Source organism: Aspergillus caelatus, assembly GCF_009193585.1.
Source record: "Aspergillus caelatus strain CBS 763.97 unplaced genomic scaffold BDV27scaffold_89, whole genome shotgun sequence".
Lineage (NCBI taxonomy): Eukaryota > Fungi > Ascomycota > Eurotiomycetes > Eurotiales > Aspergillaceae > Aspergillus > Aspergillus caelatus.
In genome coordinates, this window is record NW_022475352.1 from 141 (window position 1) to 23,369 (window position 23,229).

At 48.4% G+C, this 23,229-nt stretch overlaps 6 protein-coding genes across 6 annotated transcripts; 3 read left to right on the forward strand and 3 right to left on the reverse strand.

The window, feature by feature from the left end:
* Positions 1 to 807: 807 nt before the first annotated feature.
* Positions 808 to 3,215, forward strand: BDV27DRAFT_128366 (uncharacterized protein). The gene is made up of 2 exons (XM_032066955.1): positions 808 to 1,333; positions 1,405 to 3,215. The coding sequence occupies exons 1-2, from the start codon at positions 982 to 984 to the stop codon at positions 2,856 to 2,858; spliced, it is 1,806 nt and encodes a 601-aa protein (XP_031927516.1). The 5' UTR covers positions 808 to 981; the 3' UTR covers positions 2,859 to 3,215.
* Positions 3,216 to 4,068: 853 nt separating this feature from the next.
* Positions 4,069 to 6,168, reverse strand: BDV27DRAFT_157812 (uncharacterized protein; the record flags this gene model as incomplete). The annotated part of the gene is made up of 1 exon (XM_032072582.1): positions 4,069 to 6,168. One exon carries the CDS (start codon positions 6,166 to 6,168, stop codon positions 4,069 to 4,071), a length of 2,100 nt encoding a protein of 699 aa, XP_031927517.1.
* An 8,603-nt stretch (positions 6,169 to 14,771) lies between these two features.
* Positions 14,772 to 15,515, reverse strand: BDV27DRAFT_113509 (GNAT family N-acetyltransferase). Its single transcript, XM_032064589.1, has one exon. The coding sequence runs from the start codon at positions 15,401 to 15,403 to the stop codon at positions 14,810 to 14,812; it is 594 nt and encodes a 197-aa protein (XP_031927518.1). The 5' UTR covers positions 15,404 to 15,515; the 3' UTR covers positions 14,772 to 14,809.
* Positions 15,516 to 16,554: 1,039 nt separating this feature from the next.
* On the reverse strand, positions 16,555 to 19,016 carry clf1 (putative cell cycle control protein (Cwf4)). Its single transcript, XM_032066956.1, has 2 exons — positions 17,035 to 19,016; positions 16,555 to 16,978 (listed from the first exon to the last, which is right to left on the reverse strand). Exons 1-2 carry the CDS (start codon positions 18,814 to 18,816, stop codon positions 16,745 to 16,747), a joined length of 2,016 nt encoding a protein of 671 aa, XP_031927519.1. The 5' UTR covers positions 18,817 to 19,016; the 3' UTR covers positions 16,555 to 16,744.
* A 159-nt stretch (positions 19,017 to 19,175) lies between these two features.
* On the forward strand, positions 19,176 to 20,969 carry BDV27DRAFT_128373 (U4/U6-U5 snRNP complex subunit PRP31). Its single transcript, XM_032066957.1, has one exon. It carries the CDS (start codon positions 19,215 to 19,217, stop codon positions 20,778 to 20,780), a length of 1,566 nt encoding a protein of 521 aa, XP_031927520.1. The 5' UTR covers positions 19,176 to 19,214; the 3' UTR covers positions 20,781 to 20,969.
* A 663-nt stretch (positions 20,970 to 21,632) lies between these two features.
* BDV27DRAFT_172340 (uncharacterized protein) lies at positions 21,633 to 22,466 on the forward strand (the record flags this gene model as incomplete). The annotated part of the gene is made up of 2 exons (XM_032075841.1): positions 21,633 to 22,228; positions 22,291 to 22,466. The coding sequence occupies exons 1-2, from the start codon at positions 21,664 to 21,666 to the stop codon at positions 22,464 to 22,466; spliced, it is 741 nt and encodes a 246-aa protein (XP_031927521.1). The 5' UTR covers positions 21,633 to 21,663.
* Between the last annotated feature and the right edge of the window lie 763 nt (positions 22,467 to 23,229).

Below are 23,229 nucleotides of genomic sequence, written 5' to 3' on the forward strand. Positions count from 1 at the left end.
GATACCCCTACCGATCGATGGCCGAGCACCTTGGTAATCACTGAGACCCCAAGGACAAACAAGGTTGAACCACGGCACGCAGCCCGAAACCATGGTTGTCGAACTAGTCGTCGGTCTAGGTCAGGAACAGACGGATCCATCTATGGAGCCCGATGTGACGGAGCTTGGCCTGATGTGCCGAGAGCCTCGATGAGGCGTAACATGGTAAGGCGGACAATCATCGCTTCTCTTCAAGCTGATCGAATGAATAAGGGATGGAGGTGATGCGACATGATGTCAATGGCGATTGTGTATCTTTCCATTTAGTATTTGAGCTTTTGAAATTGTCAAATCAAAAGATGATTGAACGTGATCTGGTTAGTCATCCATGACGGGGATCGCTGCCCAAGGCCCCAAACGGGTAAGGTGTTGGTCCTCAGGTACTCATGCGAAAGGTACTGTAGTAGTAGTATTTTCAGGTGTGCATCAAATTTAGGGTCCGGCTCCACTGCTTCACTACCACTCTACGACCCTGTGTGTTATACACTCTTTACTATACGGGTGAAAGGAATTCATGAAACACATCGATCATGACCATCCTGTTTAACCGGACGGCTTATACCTTGATGATCGAGCTTGGACCGTTTCAGCCTTACTTGAGCGAAACAGCAAATCATTCTATTAATACTACTGGACTGGATATTCTGTCAGCGAGGTACCGCTCATACGTCACTGACGTGCAGGTGCCCCGCCTCTTGCCACAATCTCTCCCGTGCCAATCTTCTTGTTTTCTTTTTTTTGCATCTTCATTCTTACTTATTACTCCCTCTCTTCCTCTTTTAACTCACGTCTCATTGTCTCACTTTCTCTCTCCCCCCCCCCTTCTTCTCCCTGAGCTCCCTCACATCCTTCTTCACAAATCGTTGAACTTTGTTGTTGGCTTATCCTGTATGATCGTCACTCCACCGGTCTAGACTTTGTCTTCCCACTCTAGCCAAAACAATGGCGTACTACGATGAAAGTCATTACTATTCCCCTCGCGATCGCTATGCGCGCCCATCCAGCGTTTACTCACAAGACTATTACGCCGGCGATGGTCCCTATAGTAGCAGTCGCCACGAGACGGGCGTCGTCCGTCGGCGCAACGGGAGCAACGAATCACTTCCCGGGGATTATGGCTACGAATATGGATATGGTCTACCCCCTCAGTCTCGCCGCTCTAGGGTTCCCACCGTCCAAGAAGGCGTGCACAGGTCCCACTCCATGGGAGGTCGCGGTTCATATTATGATGATCCCGACTATCATCATTCGCGCCATAGTCGTCGTTCGAAACGTTATGATTACGATGATCCACGTATGTAGTCTGTTTCTAAAAAGGCCAAACTAGCGTGGCTGGGATATTCTCAACTAATCTTACCGCACCAGGTGACCGTCACAGACGCTCGCAGCGTTCTCCGTCTAGCAGCCGATCGCCTCCTCCCCGTAGACGCCGCAAATCCCTCTCAGAGCAGGCTATGGAAGCTCTAGGTATAGGTTCCGCTGCCTCCTCGGCCTCTAAGCCTCATGAGCACCGTCGCGGGCGTTCCCACGGCAATCATAGCAGGTCTTACTCTTATTCACCCTCTCCGACTCGGAACAGAAGCCGTCATCGCCGGGATCGGAGTGAGCAGCGAATTGAACAGGCCATGAAAGCAGCTCTGACTGCAGGCGCAGTGGAAGCTTTTCGTGTGCGCAAAGAACCCGGCGAATGGACGGGCGCAAAAGGCAAACGAATTCTCACTGCCGCTTTGACAGCGGGTGGTACTGATGGTATCGTGGACCGGGACCCTAACAAACATTCCAAGCGCCATATTATCGAGTCTACACTGGCTGGCCTGGCTGCGAACCATTTTGTGAACGGCCCCCGGTCTCGCTCGCAGTCCAAGTCCCGAGGCCGCGAAAAGAGTAAGAGTAAACTTCCTGATCTTGCCGCCGCTGGAGCCTTGGCCGCTGCTGGGAAGGAAGCGTATAGTCGGTTTCGGTCCAGATCCCGTCCACGTGGTCGGTCTCACTCGCGGGACAGCCAGGACGATTCTCCGCGCCGGCCCAGAAAGCGGAGTAAGAGTGTTTCCGACTATATCAACCGGGGTATGGAAGCGCTAGGCCTTGAAAATAAGGATAAGGACAAAGACGACCGGAGACGACATCGCGATCGACCCTCTCGCCGAGATGACTACTCGGACTTTGACTCGGATAGCGACTACGGATCTAGGCACCATGGGAGCTCAAGACGGACTCGGCATTCCAGAGATGTAGGTCGATCTTTAAACCCTGACAGTAATCATTCGCCATCCTCCCACAGTAGGTCCGGAGCCACAGGCGAGGAAGGCCACACTTACCACCAGGATCATAACTCAAACTCGGATAAGGATTCTGACCTTGGAAGCAGTACCGATGAGGAGCACCAGCACAAAAAGCTGACGCGGAAGATGCTCCTAACTACCGGTCTGGCCACCGTAGCAACCATCCACGCCGCCCACGGTTTACACGGAAGCATGGAAAAGCACAAGAAACGAGCCAAAATGGTTAAGGAGGGCGATATGTCTCCCGAAGAAGCACGCAAACTTAGAGTGAAAAACAATCTTGTCGACGCAGCGAGTGTAGGTCTTGCAACGCTGGGCATCAAAGGCGCAGTTGACGAATGGAGACATGTCGACCATATGCGCAAAGAGCGCAAAGATTTCCGAAAACAGTGCGATTCGAAACGACAACGCCGCCGGGCTCAAAGTTACGGAGCCATGCCACTCCGTTACACGATGTATCCCGACGAAATCGAAGAATATCCCCCCTCCCCACATGGATCGAGAGGTCGGTCTATGTCGGTAGCCCAAGAAGTATGATTTCATCTGCGGAAAAATTACCCCGAACTATGAAAATTGAAATTGCCCGTTTGCGAACGTTATCTCTTATGACTATATGATACTGATGACCATGGCGATGATGACCTTATGACTTTCTTTGTTTCTTACTTCGTTTTATGTGCTTTGCAAGTTTATGCCTTTATGCAAGTGGAATTTTGCCTCCTTAGGTTCAGTTTGAATTTTATTTCGGTAACATGTTCATTACTATATCTCTGCCCTCAGTATCCTCGTACAGCGCTCTGCCTGCATCCATACTCAATACTGAACCTGCAAGTGAATTAGTGCTCTATACTACTAGTACGCAGTACAAAGCCACCACAAGAACTCAAGATAATTTACCAACCAGAATAACCATCCTTATCTAGGCCACCCCCCCCAAAAAAACAGGCCAACCTCCTAGTTAGTCCACACCACTAATCAAAAATGCAACTAACAGAACTCCACCAGGAACGACCACAAGCACAGACCCATCCATTCCTTACGCCAGATCCATCAACAGTGTGGAGTTACATACCTTAATGCAATAGATAGATGACATCTCGAGATTAAAAACGGAGCGTATGGCATGATCACGCCTCACATAAAGTAGTGTGGCTGGATGAAACTCGGGAGTCCTGGCGCTTTAATTGGGCGTTGGTTGAGTGAGATTAATTTAATATGCATAGATTGGGAGGGAGAGGTTGCGGGTCATTGGATTAAATTGCTGGTGGCATGTATGCGAAGGAAAAATAAACCCTATATACGACTCCGAAGCACAACACCGGTATCCCGTCCGAGCAAAAAGAGGAATTCAAAGCGATGATGGGTTTCATGAAAGCGATCGAGGAGACAGTAAACCAATAAGGAACAAGATAATGCGTAGATGCATGGAGCGGGTAGGACGAGTCACAACAGGTGGAATTGGGACGCTTCAACGATAAATCCTAGTGGCGAAACAGAAACAGAAACATGTGCAGTGAGATGCTGAAACTATAAGAAATGCGCGGCTAGCTGTACATTCCATCCGTCGTGGAAATAGAGCAAGGAAAACGAAACTTTTTTACAGGTATCTTTTTCCGGCTGGTATTAGGGCATAGCTAAAGTCAGGAAAGGAGCGGATTAGACCCAGTCAGGGACGGATGGTGATCAAGGAGAGGGGGTTCATGGAAGTTTCAAGGAGTGTGTTTCTGGTTCAAGTTCGGGGGGAAGGTCAGCGCCCAGCATTGAGATTCAACCAGCTCATATCAGAGTTGATATTGCTGTTGTTAATGTTGTTGTGAGTGTCGCGCGGTGGCACGGGTTCGACGCTATCTGGGATCAGTACGCTCGAGCCGCGCGTGTTCATGCGGGTATCGCGTAATGGAGTCACGAGCGAGGGCACGTCAGACGTGCTCGGGTTGTAATAGCTCGGGTTATAATAACTTCTGCTGTAGGTGCTGCTTGGGGGACGACCAAGCCAGCTTTGTTGTGCACGCGATCCTTGGTGCTCGTAGCCATCGTCCGATTCGATCGTGATGTCACTGGCAGTGGAGATGCGAGCGGACTGGCTTTCGGGGATTGTGATGTATTGTCCATTTTTGGGTGACGTAGCATGCTCGGTGGTGGGACTACCACTCACGACACATCCCAACGGTTTCGGCGCTTCTAAGAAGTTGGTGTTCAGGGGCGTAAGGGTCTTCATCGGCCATGCAGTAGCTGTCGTGGCCGTGGAGTCGGGCCGGGCGGGTACAGCTGCCGGCGGAACCATCAGAGGCGCCGCACTGTTATCTTGGAAATACTTACCCCAGCCCTCACTCGTTCGCCGGTCGCCGGGATGACTTCCTGGCAGTGAATCTTGGGCCTCAATGGCCTTGTCAAACTCACCTGAGCTGGGCTCTCTACTAGATTGAATGGTGCTCAAGGGACTCGGCTTGTGATCGAAACTGGGAGGAGCACCCGCTGGCTTCGGCGACTTTTCCTCGCCAACATTGCCAGAGAAGATCGCAAGGGAGTCCACCGACGATGCCGCGAGCGGTGCAGGGCTCTTCGCCATCGGATATGCGGATCGAGTCAATGGCTCGACGCCTCGATCCTGGAAGCTTAAGCGATCCTTGTCGCCACCATTTTGAGCCTGGGCAGCTCGCTTCTTCGCATCCTTCTTATGTTTCAGAATGAAGAGGATTACAATCAAAATGGCAGCAATCCCTATAATACCTCCAAGCGTGGCCCCAATGATTGTGCCAACATCGCTGCTCGAGGAGTCGTCGCTAGCCGGGGCGCCGGAAGTCTCACTAGATCCGCTTGCAGTAGCAGTCGGGGTTGAAGTCGTTGATCCAAGGATTTGTTGCGACGACTGGTCGCCGTAGAATAGCTTGGTCGCATTTACCCAACTGTTCGACGTTTGATTGAAAATTGCCAGGGTGTCACTGCCACTGCCACTGGAAATGACCACCAACCCATCGTTGCCCTGTGCCAATGAGTAGTCTTTTCGTGTTGTGGTTGGTGCCAAGGAGTCGTCATATGTTGGATAATCATCGAGGGTGATCCCCCTCTTGGTCGAGGATGAATCAGAGCTGTTTCCTTTGTGAGCTGGGGTGCCGTCAGAATTGAGCAAGGTTATGCTGGTGACATTGTTGGGTGATGCACTCATGTCGAAAGCTTCGAGAATTTTGCTACCGTCGGTTCCATTGATAAGAGCACATTGTACATCGTCCGATAGGGGTGCTGGGATTGCCACCTCGGAGCTGTGCCACCCTTGGATGGGATCAAACAAATGCACTTGATCCGGAGTCGTCAATCCGCCAACCAGAGCAGCCTCCTTGTCGTTCCATGGCAGGAGTATGGGATCGTAAGCCGGGGATGCATTTTCGGCCGAATATGCTGAAAGATTGTAGGGTTCCTGCGTATTAATTGCAAACGTATCTGACGACGCATCGGTTTGGTCTCGTTGGTGGCCGCCGTAAATCACAAGTGCGGAAGAGGATTTGAGATAGACCGCTTTATGGGAGGTTCGATTGGCCATATTCCCGCTGACGCTGTCGAATGTCTTCCACTTTTTGTCCTTGAACGAGTATCGTTGTAACCCTGAGCTTACACCCTTGGAAGGCGTTCCTCCGATCACATAAAGCGCCTGCTGATCCTCGTTACCGTCCAGTCCTCCTGTAACGCAAGCGGCTTTGGAAACCGGCTCTCCCATCGGCAATTGGGTCCATGTCGCGTTGCGTTCGAGTGAAATCGAAGCGAAACCATTGGCTGAGTAGGTGTATAGAGTATTGTCGTAAATGACGGAACAGTGGTCCTCCAATTTCACAGGAGGCTTAGGAACGATCATATCGAATGATAGAAAGAGTCGGTTTCTTCGAGTAGACCAGCCGAAGATAATCAGGTATTAACCAGCCGCCAGAGGTTTGGACACGGGCGGAAGGGTCGAGAACGAATGGAAGGTGACTGCCAGAGCACTATCTCATGGTCGAAGGTCGATTGATCGTTTGAGGCGCTGGGCCGTGAAGGTGTTTTCAACCCGTTACCAACCTTCCCGGAATCAACCAGAGGGGTAAATCCGTCTTCAGATACTTCAAGATTCTTTTTTTCTTTTTTTTCTTTACGGAACTTCCTTGCCCAGACCTATATGCGTGCGTGGTACTATAAAAAGGAGCGATTCGAACCAGGATCAGCTGGGGTTCACTGATGGTAAGACCACCCCACGATATACCTCAAAAGGGAGAGCTGTTGAGCAAAAAAAAAAAAAAAGGAACGGCGACCTGTCTCGAAGTGGTCAACAGAGAATTTAGGGGGAGAGAGGAAGTTCGTATTAATGCGCGATATCAAATCGGCAGCGAAGGTGAAAAAAAAGAAAAGCGAGCGACAAGGTTCTCGAACGAACAAGAAACGAGGGAAGAGACAGAGGTGGGTTAGAAGGAAGAGAACGAAAAGAGAGCAGCAGCAGCAGCAGCAGCAGCAGCAGCCGAGCGTCAGGAGAGAAAGGTCAAATCGTGTCTGGAAGGATGAAACAACGGAGGGCAGCTTAGGCCAGCACTAGGGGCGGACTCACCCTAATCGTGATATTCTCCCGAGGACAATTAAATTGAGCTCGACGTCATCTACGGACTAGGCCCTGGGAGAGAGGAATTGAAGGTAGGACGAGAGAAAGACATGAATGAATGGAATGAAACCGTTAAACATCCAAATTGAACCCGCACGAGTGCCAGCACGTTCTCGGTATACAGACAGGGATGTGGGAGAGGAAACGAAGCGGAGAAAAAAAATAATAATAATAACGATTGACGGTTGACGGGGGACACGAGAAGCCTGAGGAAGACACGCTAACGGCCCTCGACACCTGAGGTGTGGATGTGGATAGATTGGGTGTTAAAAGCCTAAGACACTCTCCATACCAGACACGGCACTTTCTTAAGTCTCACTCCCATGGGTTATTTCTCTCTCTTTTTTTTTCGTTTTCCCTTGTTATTTCTTCTGATCGCGTTGGCACAAACAATTTTTTTTTTCTTTCTTTTTGGTTCGACGTGTCTCCCTCTCTAAATCCATCCTTACATTGGGATTTGGCGAAGGTGCCGTGCGGCAAGGGGATACCCACATCAAATTAAACAACATAACATTTTCCCCCCAGTCTATACCAGAAATCCACTTTACCCGGTTCAGGTTTAATAGGACTCAGGGGTTCCCTCCAATGGCTCGGGATGGTGTCATCCAGCCCACCGCATACCCATGGTTCTGTCGTTCTCCCGAAGTTTGGAATGATATAACCCCCCGTTTTTCCTTGTTTACTCCCCTTTCCTTCCGGACTATAAAGTTCAAGGGCATATCCCAAGATTGAGAGGGCTTTTATTTAATTGATTTTTCCCTTTTTTTCCCTTTTTTCTCTTTTTTCCCTTTTTTCCGATATTCCCTCATGAAAATTCCCTTGCACCCCCTCTTCTAGGGTGAGGATAAACAAGATTAACGGTGGCTAACCAGAAAAATTCAATCCAATAACATTTTTCCATGGTGTCCTCGATTGATTAAGATCCATGGCATTGGCCCCATTGGCATCCTGGTCGAGGTGGTATTATATTAATCACCATGAGCAGAGCCAGTGAGGCACGGAGAATCCGCATGAAAATTCTTAAGGGCAGCGATGGGCAGGTGACGGTCTTGATTGGTTTATTCGTCACGAACAGGGCCAGCACGGGCCTCGGCCGTATTAGTATTTAGTAGAGTAAGTAATGCAGGTACTCTTTTTCTCCCCCCGCGTCGGACAGGTCAGATGTCACTTAGGCCAATTTCCCCCGTCGCTATTCAAGATTGTCACACATGAAAACCCAGTGAAAACTACAATGGGACCCTTTGATCCCAGCTAGACTTTTTCGCCCGATAATTCTCTCTTTCTCTCTCGCTTGGGAGGGCATCCCGCCCAATGAAACACCCTCCACCCGGAATTGTTCCATAAATAAACCTCCCACATTTTAGACGGTATGGTACCAATGGTACTGTACTAACAGACGGAGTACACTAAACATACAAGTACCGCTTCGACTTAGTCGCATACTTCCCGTCCAACCTCCCCCGCCGGGCATGATTGGCCGGTACCCCTGCTTGGCGCATCCCCACCGCGTGGATCTTGTCCCTCGGCTACCGAATCGTCTCTGACGAACTGGACATTGACCCACCGGCATCAGGTGGTTGTTACCTCAGGCTTTCCACTTGATATACTACATACTTTAGTAATGCTGTCAATTGAATGGTAAAAGCTTTGTATTTTGTTATCAATCTAATTCTTTTTTATACTTTCGCTTACGTGAATTAAACCAGAACATATCGGTCTAGTGCGGTGTCTTTTTCAGTTTGATTTATATACTAATTTCCAGGTTCGGAGTCTATGCCGTGGTGAATTTGGGTTAGGACTCATCACAACATAATTAGAGAGAGAAAGGAATAGATCTCTGTAACGGGGCCTATTTCATTCATATAAGTCTTTTGGTGAAAATACCAGTGAATTTCCATAGAACACAGTGAAACTACATAGATATTCTCTACCATGTAGTATATTCAATCCAACGAATGGATATATATAACCCTAATAATGCCAAATCTCCAACAAGCCCACCTTCCCTTCCCTCCTTGCCTTACCGACCGAGTCAAAATACCTCTACTTAAACCTAAAGAGGGTTACCAAGCAGAAGTCTTCAATAGCAAACCAACTATTGAAAGCCTGTATTGGCCCAGAGATTATGTCTTTCACGGTCCAGCTTACACCAACGGACACTGACCTTCCTACTTCAACAGCGAAGCCACAAAACTTTAAGGCATTGATTGAAAATAAGTTCGCGCCGCATGACGGCAGACATTACCAAACAGGGACATGGTAAGTTCAGCATCTATCTTTTGCTGACTATCACGGTGTACCTAGAAGTACGGTTAGCTAACAATATTTAGTGTATTGAACGGGACGAATGTTGTATAGTTACCGGCAAAGATAAACCCCTCGAAGTTACTCATATATACCTCCCATGCCCTATACTGGCGGATCATACCCACAGACCACCTCTGATGTCCACAAAATAAATTTGATGGCATAACTGAGATTCTTAACGGAGTTTTCCATCCTGCGACTAAGAACTCAAAATTACGACCGGATCAAGAAGCTACCCATGACCTTGGGTTGACTGCTATTCAGCCCTACGTGCCATAATGTCTTCAGATGAGTCGAGGCGCAATTACTAATTAGCCCGAAATCGAATGTGTCAGTCGCGTATGAATCGACTGCATGACTGGTTCTATACCGTGGCTGTTACTTGAGGCCATTACGGGCTCTGTTAGCCGTGTCTATGAGAGACCTAGGGCTCGAAAATTGTCAGCACTTCCCGGTATTGCATCCCTCCTTATCTGATCAATGGGCAATGACGGCTCCTCAAAATCTACAGGAGAGGGCTATTGTGTACTCAAGGGTCCCGGATTTGAGGCATAATATACCTCACAAACCACGCAACAAATTATCCACCTTTCATGTAGTTTGTTATATGTACACTCATTGCATTTCTCTCCGTCATCATATTCTTTTTCATGCCTCTCTTGACTGAGCAACATTGTTTTGAAAGCACGTCAATAGCTGAGAAGCATTCACACTATTAACGTCTTTTGTTAGATCATGTCTCTTCCTAAGTGAAATTTTTGTTAGTTCTCCAAAGAAAATGGAGAACAGCATTGTCCTTTTCGTTGCGCATATATCTTCGCCTGGTTGGTGTCCCGGTTTTCGTGAACACCTCAACATGAGCTTTAAGCACATTCGTACGAAGTACGAGGAAACTTCCGGGCCCGTTGGAGAAGAACTTTCCATTCTCTATTGGTATTCCGGGTTGCAGACTGGGATATTTTAAATAAGGACGTCTGCCGTGTGACCAGCTCTGCTCCTATTTCGGGGCATGATTGCCTTAGGTTATGTCGACCCGTTGCAAATACGATTACGGTTCGGTGGGACTCGGGCCAATCCCAGCAAATATGGGATGTTTTGAATTGGACGGTAGCTTGTGCTGATTCCAAACTGCGGTAAGCAGAGATTGGGAAGAGGAAAGACGACCTATCCCCGTCTGGTTCATGGGTTCTCTCGCACAGTGGAAAGTTTTCGGCAAACAAACATATGAGCCTCTCCACCCCCAGCGCAAAAAGGCTATTCTACTCCCTGAAAGACGAAATTATTGAGACCAAAGATTTGACATTCTTTAACCTGGGGGAGGGTGTGTACCCCCTAGAGATAGGCTGCCTAGTGGCCAGGTGTTTATCAGAGGATAATGACATGGAACGCATGAGTATAGCGATTGTTTTCAACCCCTTTGAGAAGATAGTATCCATTGAAATGCCGTCGGCCGCGCACGAACCGACTGAGGTTTCTATCACATGAGGACGATCTTAGTATTGTCATTTCTGTGTCAAAGTATCTCCGTGGCTTGAGGACTGGAATTGCCGCGGGATAGATCTAAGGCAATTCGACCCATGTCAGTGGAATCCCAGACATAGAAGGGCTATTAGGATGTGGAAAATCCACTGTTCTGACTCCATTCGCGATCTTCCCAGAGTGCTACGGGTCAAATATACTCTTGACTGGACACAGCTATGCGTCAGACAATGCTTTGGCTCGTGCATTGATTGGTCATGTTCATCAAATCAACTGCACCAGGGTGTGCGGTGGTGAGGGTGGGGCGAAGCTCTACCTTTAGGACATGGTGTAGATGTGGAGGTGTTGAAGCACTTGCACATTCTGGATTCGCGCAATAGATGTACTTAGGTTAGATCTCTACAACCATGCTCTAAGGACTCCAGATACTCGGAGCGTAATCGGTCCCAGATTGCTCAGGAGGGTGAACGAAAGATATACACATCGCAAGGGAGATCTGAGTTAGCAGGTACCTATGTAACTATGTTCAAAATACCCTGCCCAGGAAATTTTCACGTCCCAAATCCTGGATCGCAAACGGTATGTACCAATGGCTGCAGAGAGCAGACCCTGAGGTTGTATTTCGCCTATACCAGGCGATCATCCTTGAGTCTAACCGCGCCATCCTGAGTCACGATAGTCGCGTCGCATACCGCAACGCTTGGAGCAACACGGTGACAATTCATTAGGGAAAAGCTATAGAAAAGACGCCAATTTCCAGGAAGAGGTAGCACAGAGGGGACTGTGAGCATCAGCAGTCTTTCACGAACAACAAGGGCGTGCCATAACTTGCAAGCCTTTACACTCTGGCGATACACTTGTTTTCAAAACTGAAGATCCCATAAAGTACCCTTTACCTTCTTTTGACCTAACTATGGATGGAATGGGTGCTCCGTAGGGTTGTTGTTTTGCGTGGTGCAGCGCAGTGTGCTCTAGACTTTGACTTTGACTCCCATTCTGGAGAGTGGGAAGATGTGGAGGTGAAAAAAAGAAGAAGGAAGAGGAGGTGGGCATTGAAGCTGTTCTGGTTATACTCACCATTGTGAAAAATCGACTCTTCTCCAAGTCTTCTGAGATTCGTTTAGCATGGATCACAGAAATTACAAGCCCGATTATGCGGAAAGGGGGGTTGTTGGCAGCGGAGGAAACCAGTGTAACCTGGATTCGGCTATCTTCGAGAAACTTGGTTGATACATAGCGAGCAATCATCGGCAGCTACCTCATGAACGAGAACCGGTGGCGACAGATGTTAACCGGAACACCCCAGACCACAACTCACAGCTATATCTAAGACTCATACTAGCTTAACTGCCGGATCGCTAGACTTGATCGACACTCCATCACCCCAGTCTTGAGAGGACACGTCAGGATATGATGCAGAGAGACAGTTAACAATTGCAAGAAGCGCTGGATACCCCCGGAACCGAGTCCATACCGGATGAAGAGATGGATGAGTGCGAATGTTGGCTGCTACAAGCTCCAAATAGTCTGCACTGGTGGGCTCCGGAGACACATAAGTATACTCGGATGCAATGTTTGAGAGACTACAAGTGGGGAAGCTCTTGCGACATTCCTTGCCAATAGGCGCGAGGCTGCTGTATTGGGCTATGCCTAGTTCAATCGAGGGCCGTCTCTTCATGTACTCCTTGCCTACTCATCTTCAAGAGACATGCAAGCATCCAATGGACTGTTTACCGAGCTTTGGGTCTCCATGTGATGATCACCGCACCAACACATTTCGTAGCCGATGCCATTTGCGAAGGACTACGGAAATGGGAAAGCCTCTCATAAATCGACTCTATTCCACTCAGAGTTTACCGTTTTCTGTCGAAGCTGGACCTTCCGCAACCACGGTTAATCCATCATAGACCTTGAGGCAGACACAGCATCCCAGGACGGCGATGAAGCTCTATGTAAAGGCGAAGATAGACGCGAAGACAATACTACTCCTCCAACGTTATCCAAAGAAGGATACTAAAGCAGCGATGGTTAAGCCTCCAAGTAGCAATACCAACGCCAATTAAGACGATAACACCGAGACTATTCCTAACACCGTGATTCCTCTGCATAGTCGGATTCTGACTAATAAATATCTCAAGGTTACCCAGGAAGCCCATCACAGTAAATATTATCCTCGTGCAGATATCTCATTAGAGGCAGAGGTCTTTGAGATCGCGTCGAATAACAATAAACCATGAATGGCAAGGCTATCATCGGACAAGCAAGTCCTGGACCAGGTTACAAAATTTCTACTAAAGGTCGAGACAGTCGAATTCCAAGGCACACAGCTTAAGTGGTTTTGGGAGCCACCAGGTGGAACGAGGAATCATTAGGCTTTGTGTGGTCACACAACGTTACGTCGGGGGGGCTTTTTTTGGCGGCAACAGTCAGCCTGGGGAACTGATACTAGAACAGCACGCTGGCTATAGATAGATTATAGACCTGAGTCACCTGACTGCCTGTTTAATGGTTTCGTCTGATAATGTGGTAGCAGCTACCAACTATACCCTCCCAGATACTGGGTAAACAGACGGCCAGGCTAGTTACATCCGGGCATTGCGAGTATTCCTAGGCGACATGCTTCCTATTCCCGTTGCCTAGTCTAATCTCCACGCCCCCACCTTGGAGCAATTCCATCATGGTCATAACACGGAAGCGGCATTTCTTTTTACTGAAGATGAACCCTTACACTTTATAGCATGAGAACTTAGTACACCTGGGGATAATATCCAACGAAGCCAAAAGAGAGAAAGAAAAAAAATACATAGTCATAGATGATTCCACCTTCTGCGCGTCTCTCTACGCCTGGTTTGGAACCTCCCCGGGCTATACCGGCAGATATGCTTGACCCGCTTCAGCTGAGCCATGCCCGCATATCTTCAGCAGAGCGAACCTTCCCCCCCCCCCCTCCCCCAACCTCCTCCGATTTACTCTGCCAATCGCGATTTATGTGCTCAGACCCATTGATGACACCATTTTATGCACGAATACGGAGAGCCTTAAGACCTGAACCGTAAAACACGCTGGCTAACATAAAAGCAAGCTGTATTCCCAGATTTCCGGGAGGCGCTCATCCATTGCTTTCTCTTTCTCTACCAAACCAACAGATCCTCGTCCAAATATCTGATTCCTACCAAATCTTCTTCCAAGAATATACCTGCCAAATACCACACAATCTACAACCATGCCACAAGGCACAGTGAAATGGTACAATTCCGAAAACGGGTATGGATTTATCGCACAAGATCAAGGCCAAGATATCTTTGTCCATTACTCAGACATCGACACAGTATATACAGAATGATCGAGCAAGAACACATTTAAATGATAAACGTACTGAAACACAATCACTACTTTAGACCGAGCAGAGAGGACTAGAGGAGAATCAAAGGGTTGAGTTCGAAGTAGAGCAGGGAACAAAGGGACCTAAGGCTACCGAGGTCAAAGTAATCGGATAAGCGATTCTCTAAGATAATGGGGTTTCATATATATATACAGAGCCCTCTATAATTATTCAAGGTTGGACAATATGCACATTAGCTCGTTCGTCTTAGGTCTGTCCGCTGCTAGGCTACGTGGCGCGGGGCAATCGGTATAGACCAAATACCCAACTCTCCGCTAAACCCTTAGGGTCATGACGATCCACCTTAACTAGTACTAATGCTATCTTACCTAATTGTTTGTGTGAAGTAACTAGTTATAACTATGTTGGTGGCCTAGTTGGCCGAGCTAAGCCTGAAGAATATCCTTTGTTGGACATGAAGAGATCGCCATGGTCCATTATCCATACTCCGGTACACCTCTGCAGATAATGAACACTGACCCGGCAATGGTCATAAACACAAAAGATAGTATTCAGTTCAATTTAGTATGTAGATCAGAGCCAAAGAGTGACTCCAGAGGTTTTCATAGAAGCGGATATCGACACGCATCCAGAAAATTCCACTTCCATATGGAAATCAATCATTGATTCCGGAGATCAATTTGCACTCAATGGAGATGCACTCGAGCTTAACTCCCGTCACAGCCTTACGACAATAGCAACCTAATCAAAGGTATAACCCGGTTTAGCCAGTACAAAACGCAGACTATCTCGAGCGTGAGGTATCATCCATGGCTGAAACTCATCTGCACATATAAAATCATAGTATTCAAACCCAGACTTCTCCAATACCCTCCCCGAAGCCGGATTCTCAGTGTCACAACGGCCTATCAATCGATAGTGGTCGGGGTGAAGTATCCAGAACAACTCCGTGAACGCCAGTAGTGCTTCAGTTGCAATTCCGAGCCCCCATGCAGATCGATGAATAGTATAGAAGACTTGGGCCACGTGATTAAGATCATAGACACCTATATAGCCAATGAACCCTCCAGGCACGAGAACATTGCTCTCATCTTTAGCTTCTGGACATTGCCACTCATCAATTATCTTGGGGTCAAGGTCATCGCGGAGGAGGATTGCCCAAGTTTCGCGGTTGGCTTGCGCCAAATCTTTTACCATCTCTCGTTCTGCTTCTTCAATTGAGGTGATTGGCTGAGGGGAGTTCCATATCTCAACTTCTCCATCGGATCGGACTGAAAAGTAACCGGGTAAATGGTCTTTGTTTAAGAGAACCAGCTCAAGTCGGGCTGATTGCATGATATGAGGTTGAAGGTAGTGGTGGTGGTAGGGAAACCGGAGTGTGAAAGTGGAGTTCAATTAGGTTTCGCTGTTAACATGCATTACATTAAGATAATGCCTAGCACTTTTTAAAATGTAGGCTACCTCTGCGTAACAGAGCCACAGCTTACATAAATAAAGGGCGCAGTGATCGCCACCTACTCATGAGTTTGAAGTGGGTGAAAGTGGGATTTGCACCGCCACAACTTCAGCCTTGAAGATGCGTTGGCAGTCTGTGCACGTTAGCCTTCAGCTGAATATCCGACCATAAGTGGAAAATGTCGTTCTTGATCCAAGTACAATTGCCAATCACTCACAGGCCCAATGTTCATTAGGCATATGAGCGCTCCTAACCGATGGCAAGTCCTTTGAAAAGCGGTGTGCACTGGTGTGTTGTTGTTTTCTACCGCGAGTCATGCCTAATAACCTCACTGATATCTAATAGAGAGTTTCTGATACATCTCAAAATAGAAGTGTTGAGATCTTTCTGAGAGGCAATGTTATGATGATGAGCGATGGAGATTGTATGGCGAGTCGGTAGGTGTGGTCCGTCTTAGCTTCGAGTAGGTATCCTTTTGAGAATTTGGACAGTTATATAAAAAGTATATTCCGGATTGATAAATAGGGCATGAGACAGATGGAGATGTCTAAGTTGCCACACTCGATCGAACAGTAAGTAGAGTTCCACTTGACGATCTTTTCGGACCCTGGCATACTGTAGTGCGTTTTGGACCTGCATGTGCCATGTACTCATTAGAGGCACTATGTTCGCCAAACGGAGTTGATAAGCTCCTGTGCATTAAATTAGCTTGACATCGGGATTTGTGCATACGTAAAGCTCTGTACCATACTTCATGGAAGGCTGCTTAGAATCAGGGAGGCCGATTGAAAACATGAGCAGTAACCTAGGATTTGAAGGCTATATGGCAAGGTAAGGCTTTTGCAATTAAAAACTATGCCGCACTATATAAGATTAGAAGCTGAAAATAGATGTTTTAAGGTACTAATAGTATCGTGTAGATTCAGTAAAAACTTGCTAAGTAAATACTATAAAGTAAGATGGCCTGAGGAATGATAGTACATGTTTAATAATAAATCGTTGCCCCCGTCATGGTCATCCGAAGACTTTTTATACCAATCACACCGATCCCCTCGGTAGTACGGTTTTGACTTAAAAATGGAATATGATTCATGATCATTATCTTGGGATTAATTCTACCTGATTTTGATATAAACTGCATCGACGACTTATTCCATGGTATGTACCCATAGCCCACATATAAAACACACAACTCTTTACCTTTCTGGTAAATATCCACCCTATGGAGCCTGACCAGACTTCCAGGCATGTGCTCTCTGCAGCAGCTTGGACAGGTTTGCCGCTGATTGATCGTCGGCTGGGAACACGTAGTCCATGTATTCCTCGTACCGGTCGTCGTCCAACTTGCGGCGCTTCTTGACGCGACGCGGCATCTGTTTCTCGATCTTGTCGATGTCCTCGGGAGACCCATGTGTATGTTCGAATGACCGCCAGGCATTGAGGAGTTCCACACGCTGCATAATGTTAGATTCAAGACCTTCCTCTTTCTATATATCAAGGCACAACTTACCTCTTCCTTGAGCTCCTTTTCTTTGAACACCTTGTGTGCACGGTTGAAGACCGCCCGAGCGCGCCGTTTGGCCTCGTCGCTGACTGGCCGTTCCTCTTCCTCCTCCTCCTCTTCCTCGTCTTCCGGGATGTTGATCTCGAACCGGGCATAGTTGATCCACACCTTGACGTGGTCGGTCTTCTCCAGAAGACGCTCGTAGAGCTGCCGGACTCTGTCATACTCGCCTTCGTATTCCTCGAAATCGATATATGACTTCCACACCAGCTCGGGCATATCCAGAGTCGGTTGCTCAATTCCCAGCTCAAAGATGGCCCGCGCACGATCGCTATCATCTAGACCCCGCTCCAGCTCAGCATACTGGATCCAGGACTGGCTGTTGGAGGGATTCCACTCGATCTGCTTCTCGAACAGTGTCCGGCACCGTACAAACTCGAAAAGCTGGCGCTCGAGATCGATGTAGCCTCTGAAGAGCTTATCCTTGGGGCAAATGCCGATCGCCTGACCTAATGTCTTGCGGGCGGTTTGGAGCTCCATCTGGCGGATTTCAAACTGGGCTTTCATAAGCCATATCTTGGCAAATGTGAACTTCTTGTGTGGAATGAGCTTCAAACATTCGTTATAGATCTGGCGAGCACGTTCCACGTCTTTGGCTTCCATTTCTTCCCAGATCGCATAGAATATCCAGAGATAGATATAACGTCTCCAGTGCCGCTTCTCCTGTGACGGAGGAATCTGTGCAATGGCTCGTTCGTATGTGTCACGTACCCGCTCAGGGTCACCGGAGGTCTCTTCTAGGCGAGTAAAGTCAAACCAAATGTCGTAGTTCCGAGGGTTCTCCTTGAGCTGCTCCTCGTATTGGACTCGGCGTTTGGAAATAATGACATCCTCAACACCCTCCCTATCACCGAACTGTTTCTCGAATGTAGTGTAGGCTTTGTGCAATGTAACGGACTTAGAGCGAGGAAGTCGGTCAAGAGCATATTTGTAGATAGCACGTGCACGTTCATACTCCTTCATCTTCGCCTCGAACTTGGCATAGGCCATAAAAAGCTTCTCATCCATGAAGTCCTCACCCAGCGCCTCAATTCCTGCACCGTAGACTTCTCTCACTAAATCACTAGTCCCGTACTCCTCCTCGAATCGAGCCCACTTGATCCAGTTCCTCGGTTCAGGATGAACAATCGTGAATCGTTGGAAGATATTGCGCGCCCTCTCGAATTCATTGTACCGCTTCTCGAGCTTAATATACGCACTCCAGGCTCCCTCATCCGGCTCCCACGACATCCACCGCTCAAAAACCTGCCGAGTACCAGGGATATTCCCCAAAGTCTCCTCCATATAAACATATTTGTACCAGAGCTTATCGACACGGGGCAAGATCGTCACTGCACGGTCAAGCAAGTTCCTCGCATGGTTGATGTTCCTATTTCGCATCTCCGCCTCGATGTATCGGATCCACAACGGTACTGAAGTCGGGAGGACGTCCAACGCTCGCTCGAAGATAGAACGCGCCCGGCGGAATTCCTTCTGTTCAAGTTCCCATGCTGCATAGCGCATCCAGTTGTTCATGTTAATCCTGTTTCGGCGAACATAGTCCTCGAACTCCTTTCTCTTGCGACCTTGATACTCGTGCAATTCCTCCAAATCGGCAAAACGTTGCGTCGGGGCCTGCAACGCGGGCTCCTGCCGGTCGACAGCCTCACGGAGCAACTGCTCCGCCGAGATCTGAATCGGCGCAGCGGCCTTGTTCTTGACCCTGGGAGGGCCGCGAGACGACTCCATGGTGAGGTGAGATTATACGAAGCAGATATTGTTGGCGACGCGTATTCGAGTTGGGGGCGTTGGGTAGATCACACTATCCAAGTTAACCTCAGGAGGACAGCGTACCTCCTCCGGAAGCCAAAGACGTAGTAATCAGCTTCTAACCAACAGCGCGGTATCGGGACAGCTCCAAGTCAGATGTCGTTGCTGCTGGATCAACTTTTGGTTCTGCCAGCCAAGAGTCGGAAAAGCTGCATGTTAGGTTTGTAGCGCCACCCGAGATCAGCAGCTCTCAAAGTGGATGACTAAGCACATGACCTAAATGGAAAAGCAACTCAGCGGCGGCGTCGAAAGTTCATTCAACCACCACTTCACCTTATTCATAGTTTACCTCTTGGTCGCGTCGCAGCTCACTCAACATGTCTACTGCTGAGGAGCTTTTGAGGGATTTCGAATCGGACGATGAGGACTTCCAGGCGGGCGAGGGAGCTGAGGAAGATGTGGACGAAGAGCAGCAGCACTTACAAAAAGCTGGCTCTGAGGTCACCAATGAGTTCGAGGTCGCCCTCTCCACCGGTGACGAGCTTACTCGCCTACATAAAGTTTTGCGCGACCACTACTCGGTCAGATTTCCAGAATTAGAAACCCTTGTTACGAATCCGATCGACTACGCCAAGACAGTCGCTATCTTGAAAAATGGTCCGCTCAACGATATCAAAGCTATCTCCTCATCGGCAGACAACATGGTCGGCGAGCCGCTCAAGTCTATCTTGAATGGCCCCTCATTGATGGTTGTTTCTGTGGAGGGTACCACCACCCGAGGACGTGAAATGACCGAGTCGGAACTGAAGGTGGTGCTCGATACTTGCGAGAGGATTTTGAAGTTGGATCGAGAGCGGAAGGCTCTTACGGAAAGCATCCAGTCTCGTATTACGCAGATCGCTCCCAACTTAGCAGCCTTGATCGGACCTGAAACAGCAGCTCAGTTCCTTAACCAGACCGGAGGGCTACGTGAACTCGCTAAGATCCCGGCGTGCAACCTGGGTGCGCAAGGCAATAAGAGAGCCGAAGGGCTAGGATTTGCTACGAATATTGGTGTTAGATCGCGTGGATTTCTCTACAATTCGCCATTGATACAGGACATTCCGGATGACCTGAAGCGCCAGGCGATCCGTATTGTCTCGGCTAAAATGGTCCTTGCTACCCGTGCGGACGTATCCAACTTCAGCCCCGATGGATCGCTAGGCGAAGATTTGAAACAACAATGCTTCACGCGGCTGGAGAAGCTGACAGAACCTCCCCCGAATTCTGGAGTGAAGGCCCTCCCCGCTCCCGACGACAAGCCGTCCCGCAAGCGAGGTGGTAAAAGGGCCAGAAAGGCCAAGGAGGCAGTTGCTATGACAGATATGCGCAAGGCCCAGAACCGGATGGCCTTCGGTAAGGAAGAAGCGGAAGTCGGTTACGGCACGGGTGAAGGAACGGTTGGATTGGGAATGCTCGGCCAGCAGAACGATGGACGGGTTCGATCAACTCAAATCGACAACAGGACTCGAGCGAAACTCAGCAAGTCGAACAAAGGTTGGGGAACCGCAACTCCTGCCAGCGGCACGGCCTCGTCTCTCCGTGGATTCACTTCTGGGGTTGGCGGAACGGCAAGTGTTCTACAAGCGAAAGGTCTTCGCTCTTCTGGCATTGGTACTTCACTGGGCGGCAGCGGTACAGCTAGTACCATTGCCTTTACGCCGGTGCAGGGACTTGAGCTCGTTGACCCTAAGGTGCAAGCAGAGTTGAGCCGTAAACGTAAGGCAGAGGAAGACCGGTGGTTCAAGTCGGGTACTTTTACGCAGGTTGGCGGTAACCAAAGCAACAATAACTCTTCCCAGAAGGATAATGGAGGGTTCAAGGTGCCACCAATTCCTCCACAGAAGAAGGTCGATACGGGTGAGGGTAAGATGGGCCCTCCACCACTGCCACTGAAGCGATAGTGGGGTTTCTATTTGTTATTTGTTTTCGTTACCGATTTTGCTTTCCTGAGCATCTTAAGAAAGGCGTTTTTGAGATTGGGGATCCGTTCGGAATTCGCATGATACCATCGACCAATGTATGATAAATCTCGAGACAGTGGAAAACTCGAAGAGAATGAAATATAATAGAGCTCTTGCTTTAGATTTCCCACATATTGATTGCTGTGTTTGTCACGGGTAGACTCCGGATAACCCTGGCAGTGCCACGTGCCGATTGCCAGGTACCATGGAACTGGGGAAGAAATACTCCGGGTCCGACGTAAAATTCTGTGAAGATGGCGTGCTAGTCCCAAGGATTTCGCCGCTAGAACATCTCCCGAATAGTTCTGGAATGTCAGATTCAAGTTCAAGCGCTGTAAAACCAACTATAAACCCATAAAGAATGAATTAGTTGGCTCAATGCCTGGTACTTGTTCATCAATATTTCTCTTGAACTGTCCGGGGACTTCTTTGCCCTAAAGACGCCAAAACGGGGGCGCTAAGCATAAAGTTGCTTTAGTTGAAAATCCCCCGGCAAGGACGGCCCAATGGCGAGCCGGTGGATGACTTTTGCCGAACGGGCCTCAGGCCGTCTCGTCAGCGTATTGCGTGCTTTGAAGGGGAGTTGGCTCAATACCGCCCTTTCCCCCCGGGGGACGTTTGAGATATATAGGCGACGTTTCGTCGTCATGTAGACTTTTTCCCACTTGTCTCTCCTTTTCCTCCGTTTTCAAGCAAAAGTCTGTCCTTCCACAGCATCCTCTGGCTTCATTTGATACCCCATCTGCATTCCTAAATCTGACTACAAGCCCTAATTCACCCAAAGAAAAAACCCCAAAGACAAAGACAGAATAAAAAGGACCCAATGGCCCCAGTGGAAATAGGCAAGCCGGTCTTCGGTGTAGACAGCCCAAAACCCACATCCCAGCATCCATCTCTGTACGACCATACCCTAATCACCACCGACTTCGATGCCCTCAAATTCCACGCCGCAGCATCTCTCCAGCTGCAATCCGGCCATCCCCACAAAACAGCAGCACCACAAAGTGATCTGTTAATCACATCACCGTACAACGACCCCAAACACCTCTTGGATCTCAAAACACTCGATACACCCAACCAGTTGCTCGCCAAAGCCCTCACCATATTCAAACCCATCCGTGACGACTACGCCACAGCGCCGTACACGGAATCATTCAATTGGCAAGCAGTGTTTGATTTCCTGCGGGACTTAGCCCAGACGAATGGGTATCGGTGGGAGACACGGCATTTCTACGTCGTTGTTTTCCGGTCCCGGCTCCAGGCGGATATCGATAACCAGAGATTGCATGATTTGGATGCCTATTCGCATCAGGAGGCTGTTGCTAGTGGGGGGTTGCTGAAGTATTGGTTTGGAACGAAAGATGGGGAGCGGAGGAATTTGGCTACTTGTGAGTTATCTTCTTTTTCCGTTTTAGTCTATTGTGAGGACAGTTACTGATGATGATACTAGGTCTCTGGCGTAGTCGCAATGATGCCAGGTTGGGAGGTACCGGGCCTTGGCATAAGAAGGCACGCGGTGCTGCGCGAGATCTGTACGAGAATATCACGTTTATGACACTTAAATTGGTCATTGAAGGTGATGTTCGGTCGTGGAGGGTTACGGACTGGACGGATGAGGATGAATGAGAATCGGTAATGGTTGGTTGGTTTGAGATACCATAGCATGGGTTTTCACTTTTTGGTTTAGACATGGGTATTTCTTAGAGCGTTTATACTAGCATTCCTTTCTTTTTTAATCATAGTTATATGTTATATAGCAATTGAGTTTTCATCTGTAATATGTTTCCTGTCCAGTTCTGGTCATGAATACGGTTCGTGTGTAAGTTCCAAGAACTTGGGCCGTTAGCGTACCGTAGCTGAGAGAACTTTATCTATAGCCAAGAAAAAATAGAAAAAAGATAATTGGAAAGAGATACGAACTACATATCGAGAGGAGACTTCTATAACTATCATGCAGGAAAGGGAGGAACACAGAGAGGGATTTATCGCAATAGGAGGGGGAAAGAAGTAAGTAGGTTTACTCAAATCACATAATTATCTACTAAAATGAGATATTCGGCGCGAGGTCCGAGCACATTTCTCGTTGAGCGCCATGCTAACCTTGGCTTAAACATACGGAGAAAAAGAATATCTTCCAGGTTATTTATGAAGATTATGAATTTAAAAGGCATGATTTGACAATGCATGTTCGATTCGAACTAACCATTGCCGAAGAGACCGGGGGCTAGGACGAAGCTGGAAATTCTACACGACTTGTCAGTAGGCCTGATGAGATGACTACAGGGATAAGTGACACCATCCACTACACACTTGCACGGCAGCAATTGTTCAATCTTGCTCAATGCTTTTATATAAACGAGCTCTGCCTGGATGTTTCAGGACTTACTGT

Excerpts from the sequence above, each read along its gene's own strand:
- BDV27DRAFT_128366 (XM_032066955.1), top strand. The coding sequence starts at position 982 with ATGGCGTACTACGATGAAAGTCATTACTATTCCCCTCGCGATCGCTAT. Across the intron at positions 1,334-1,404 it reads TTATGATTACGATGATCCAC|GTGACCGTCACAGACGCTCG; the intron begins GTATGTAGTCTG and ends TTACCGCACCAG.
- BDV27DRAFT_113509 (XM_032064589.1), bottom strand. The coding sequence starts at position 15,403 with ATGCAATCAGCCCGACTTGAGCTGGTTCTCTTAAACAAAGACCATTTA.
- clf1 (XM_032066956.1), bottom strand. The coding sequence starts at position 18,816 with ATGGAGTCGTCTCGCGGCCCTCCCAGGGTCAAGAACAAGGCCGCTGCG. Across the intron at positions 16,979-17,034 it reads AAAAGGAGCTCAAGGAAGAG|CGTGTGGAACTCCTCAATGC; the intron begins GTAAGTTGTGCC and ends AACATTATGCAG.
- BDV27DRAFT_128373 (XM_032066957.1), top strand. The coding sequence starts at position 19,215 with ATGTCTACTGCTGAGGAGCTTTTGAGGGATTTCGAATCGGACGATGAG.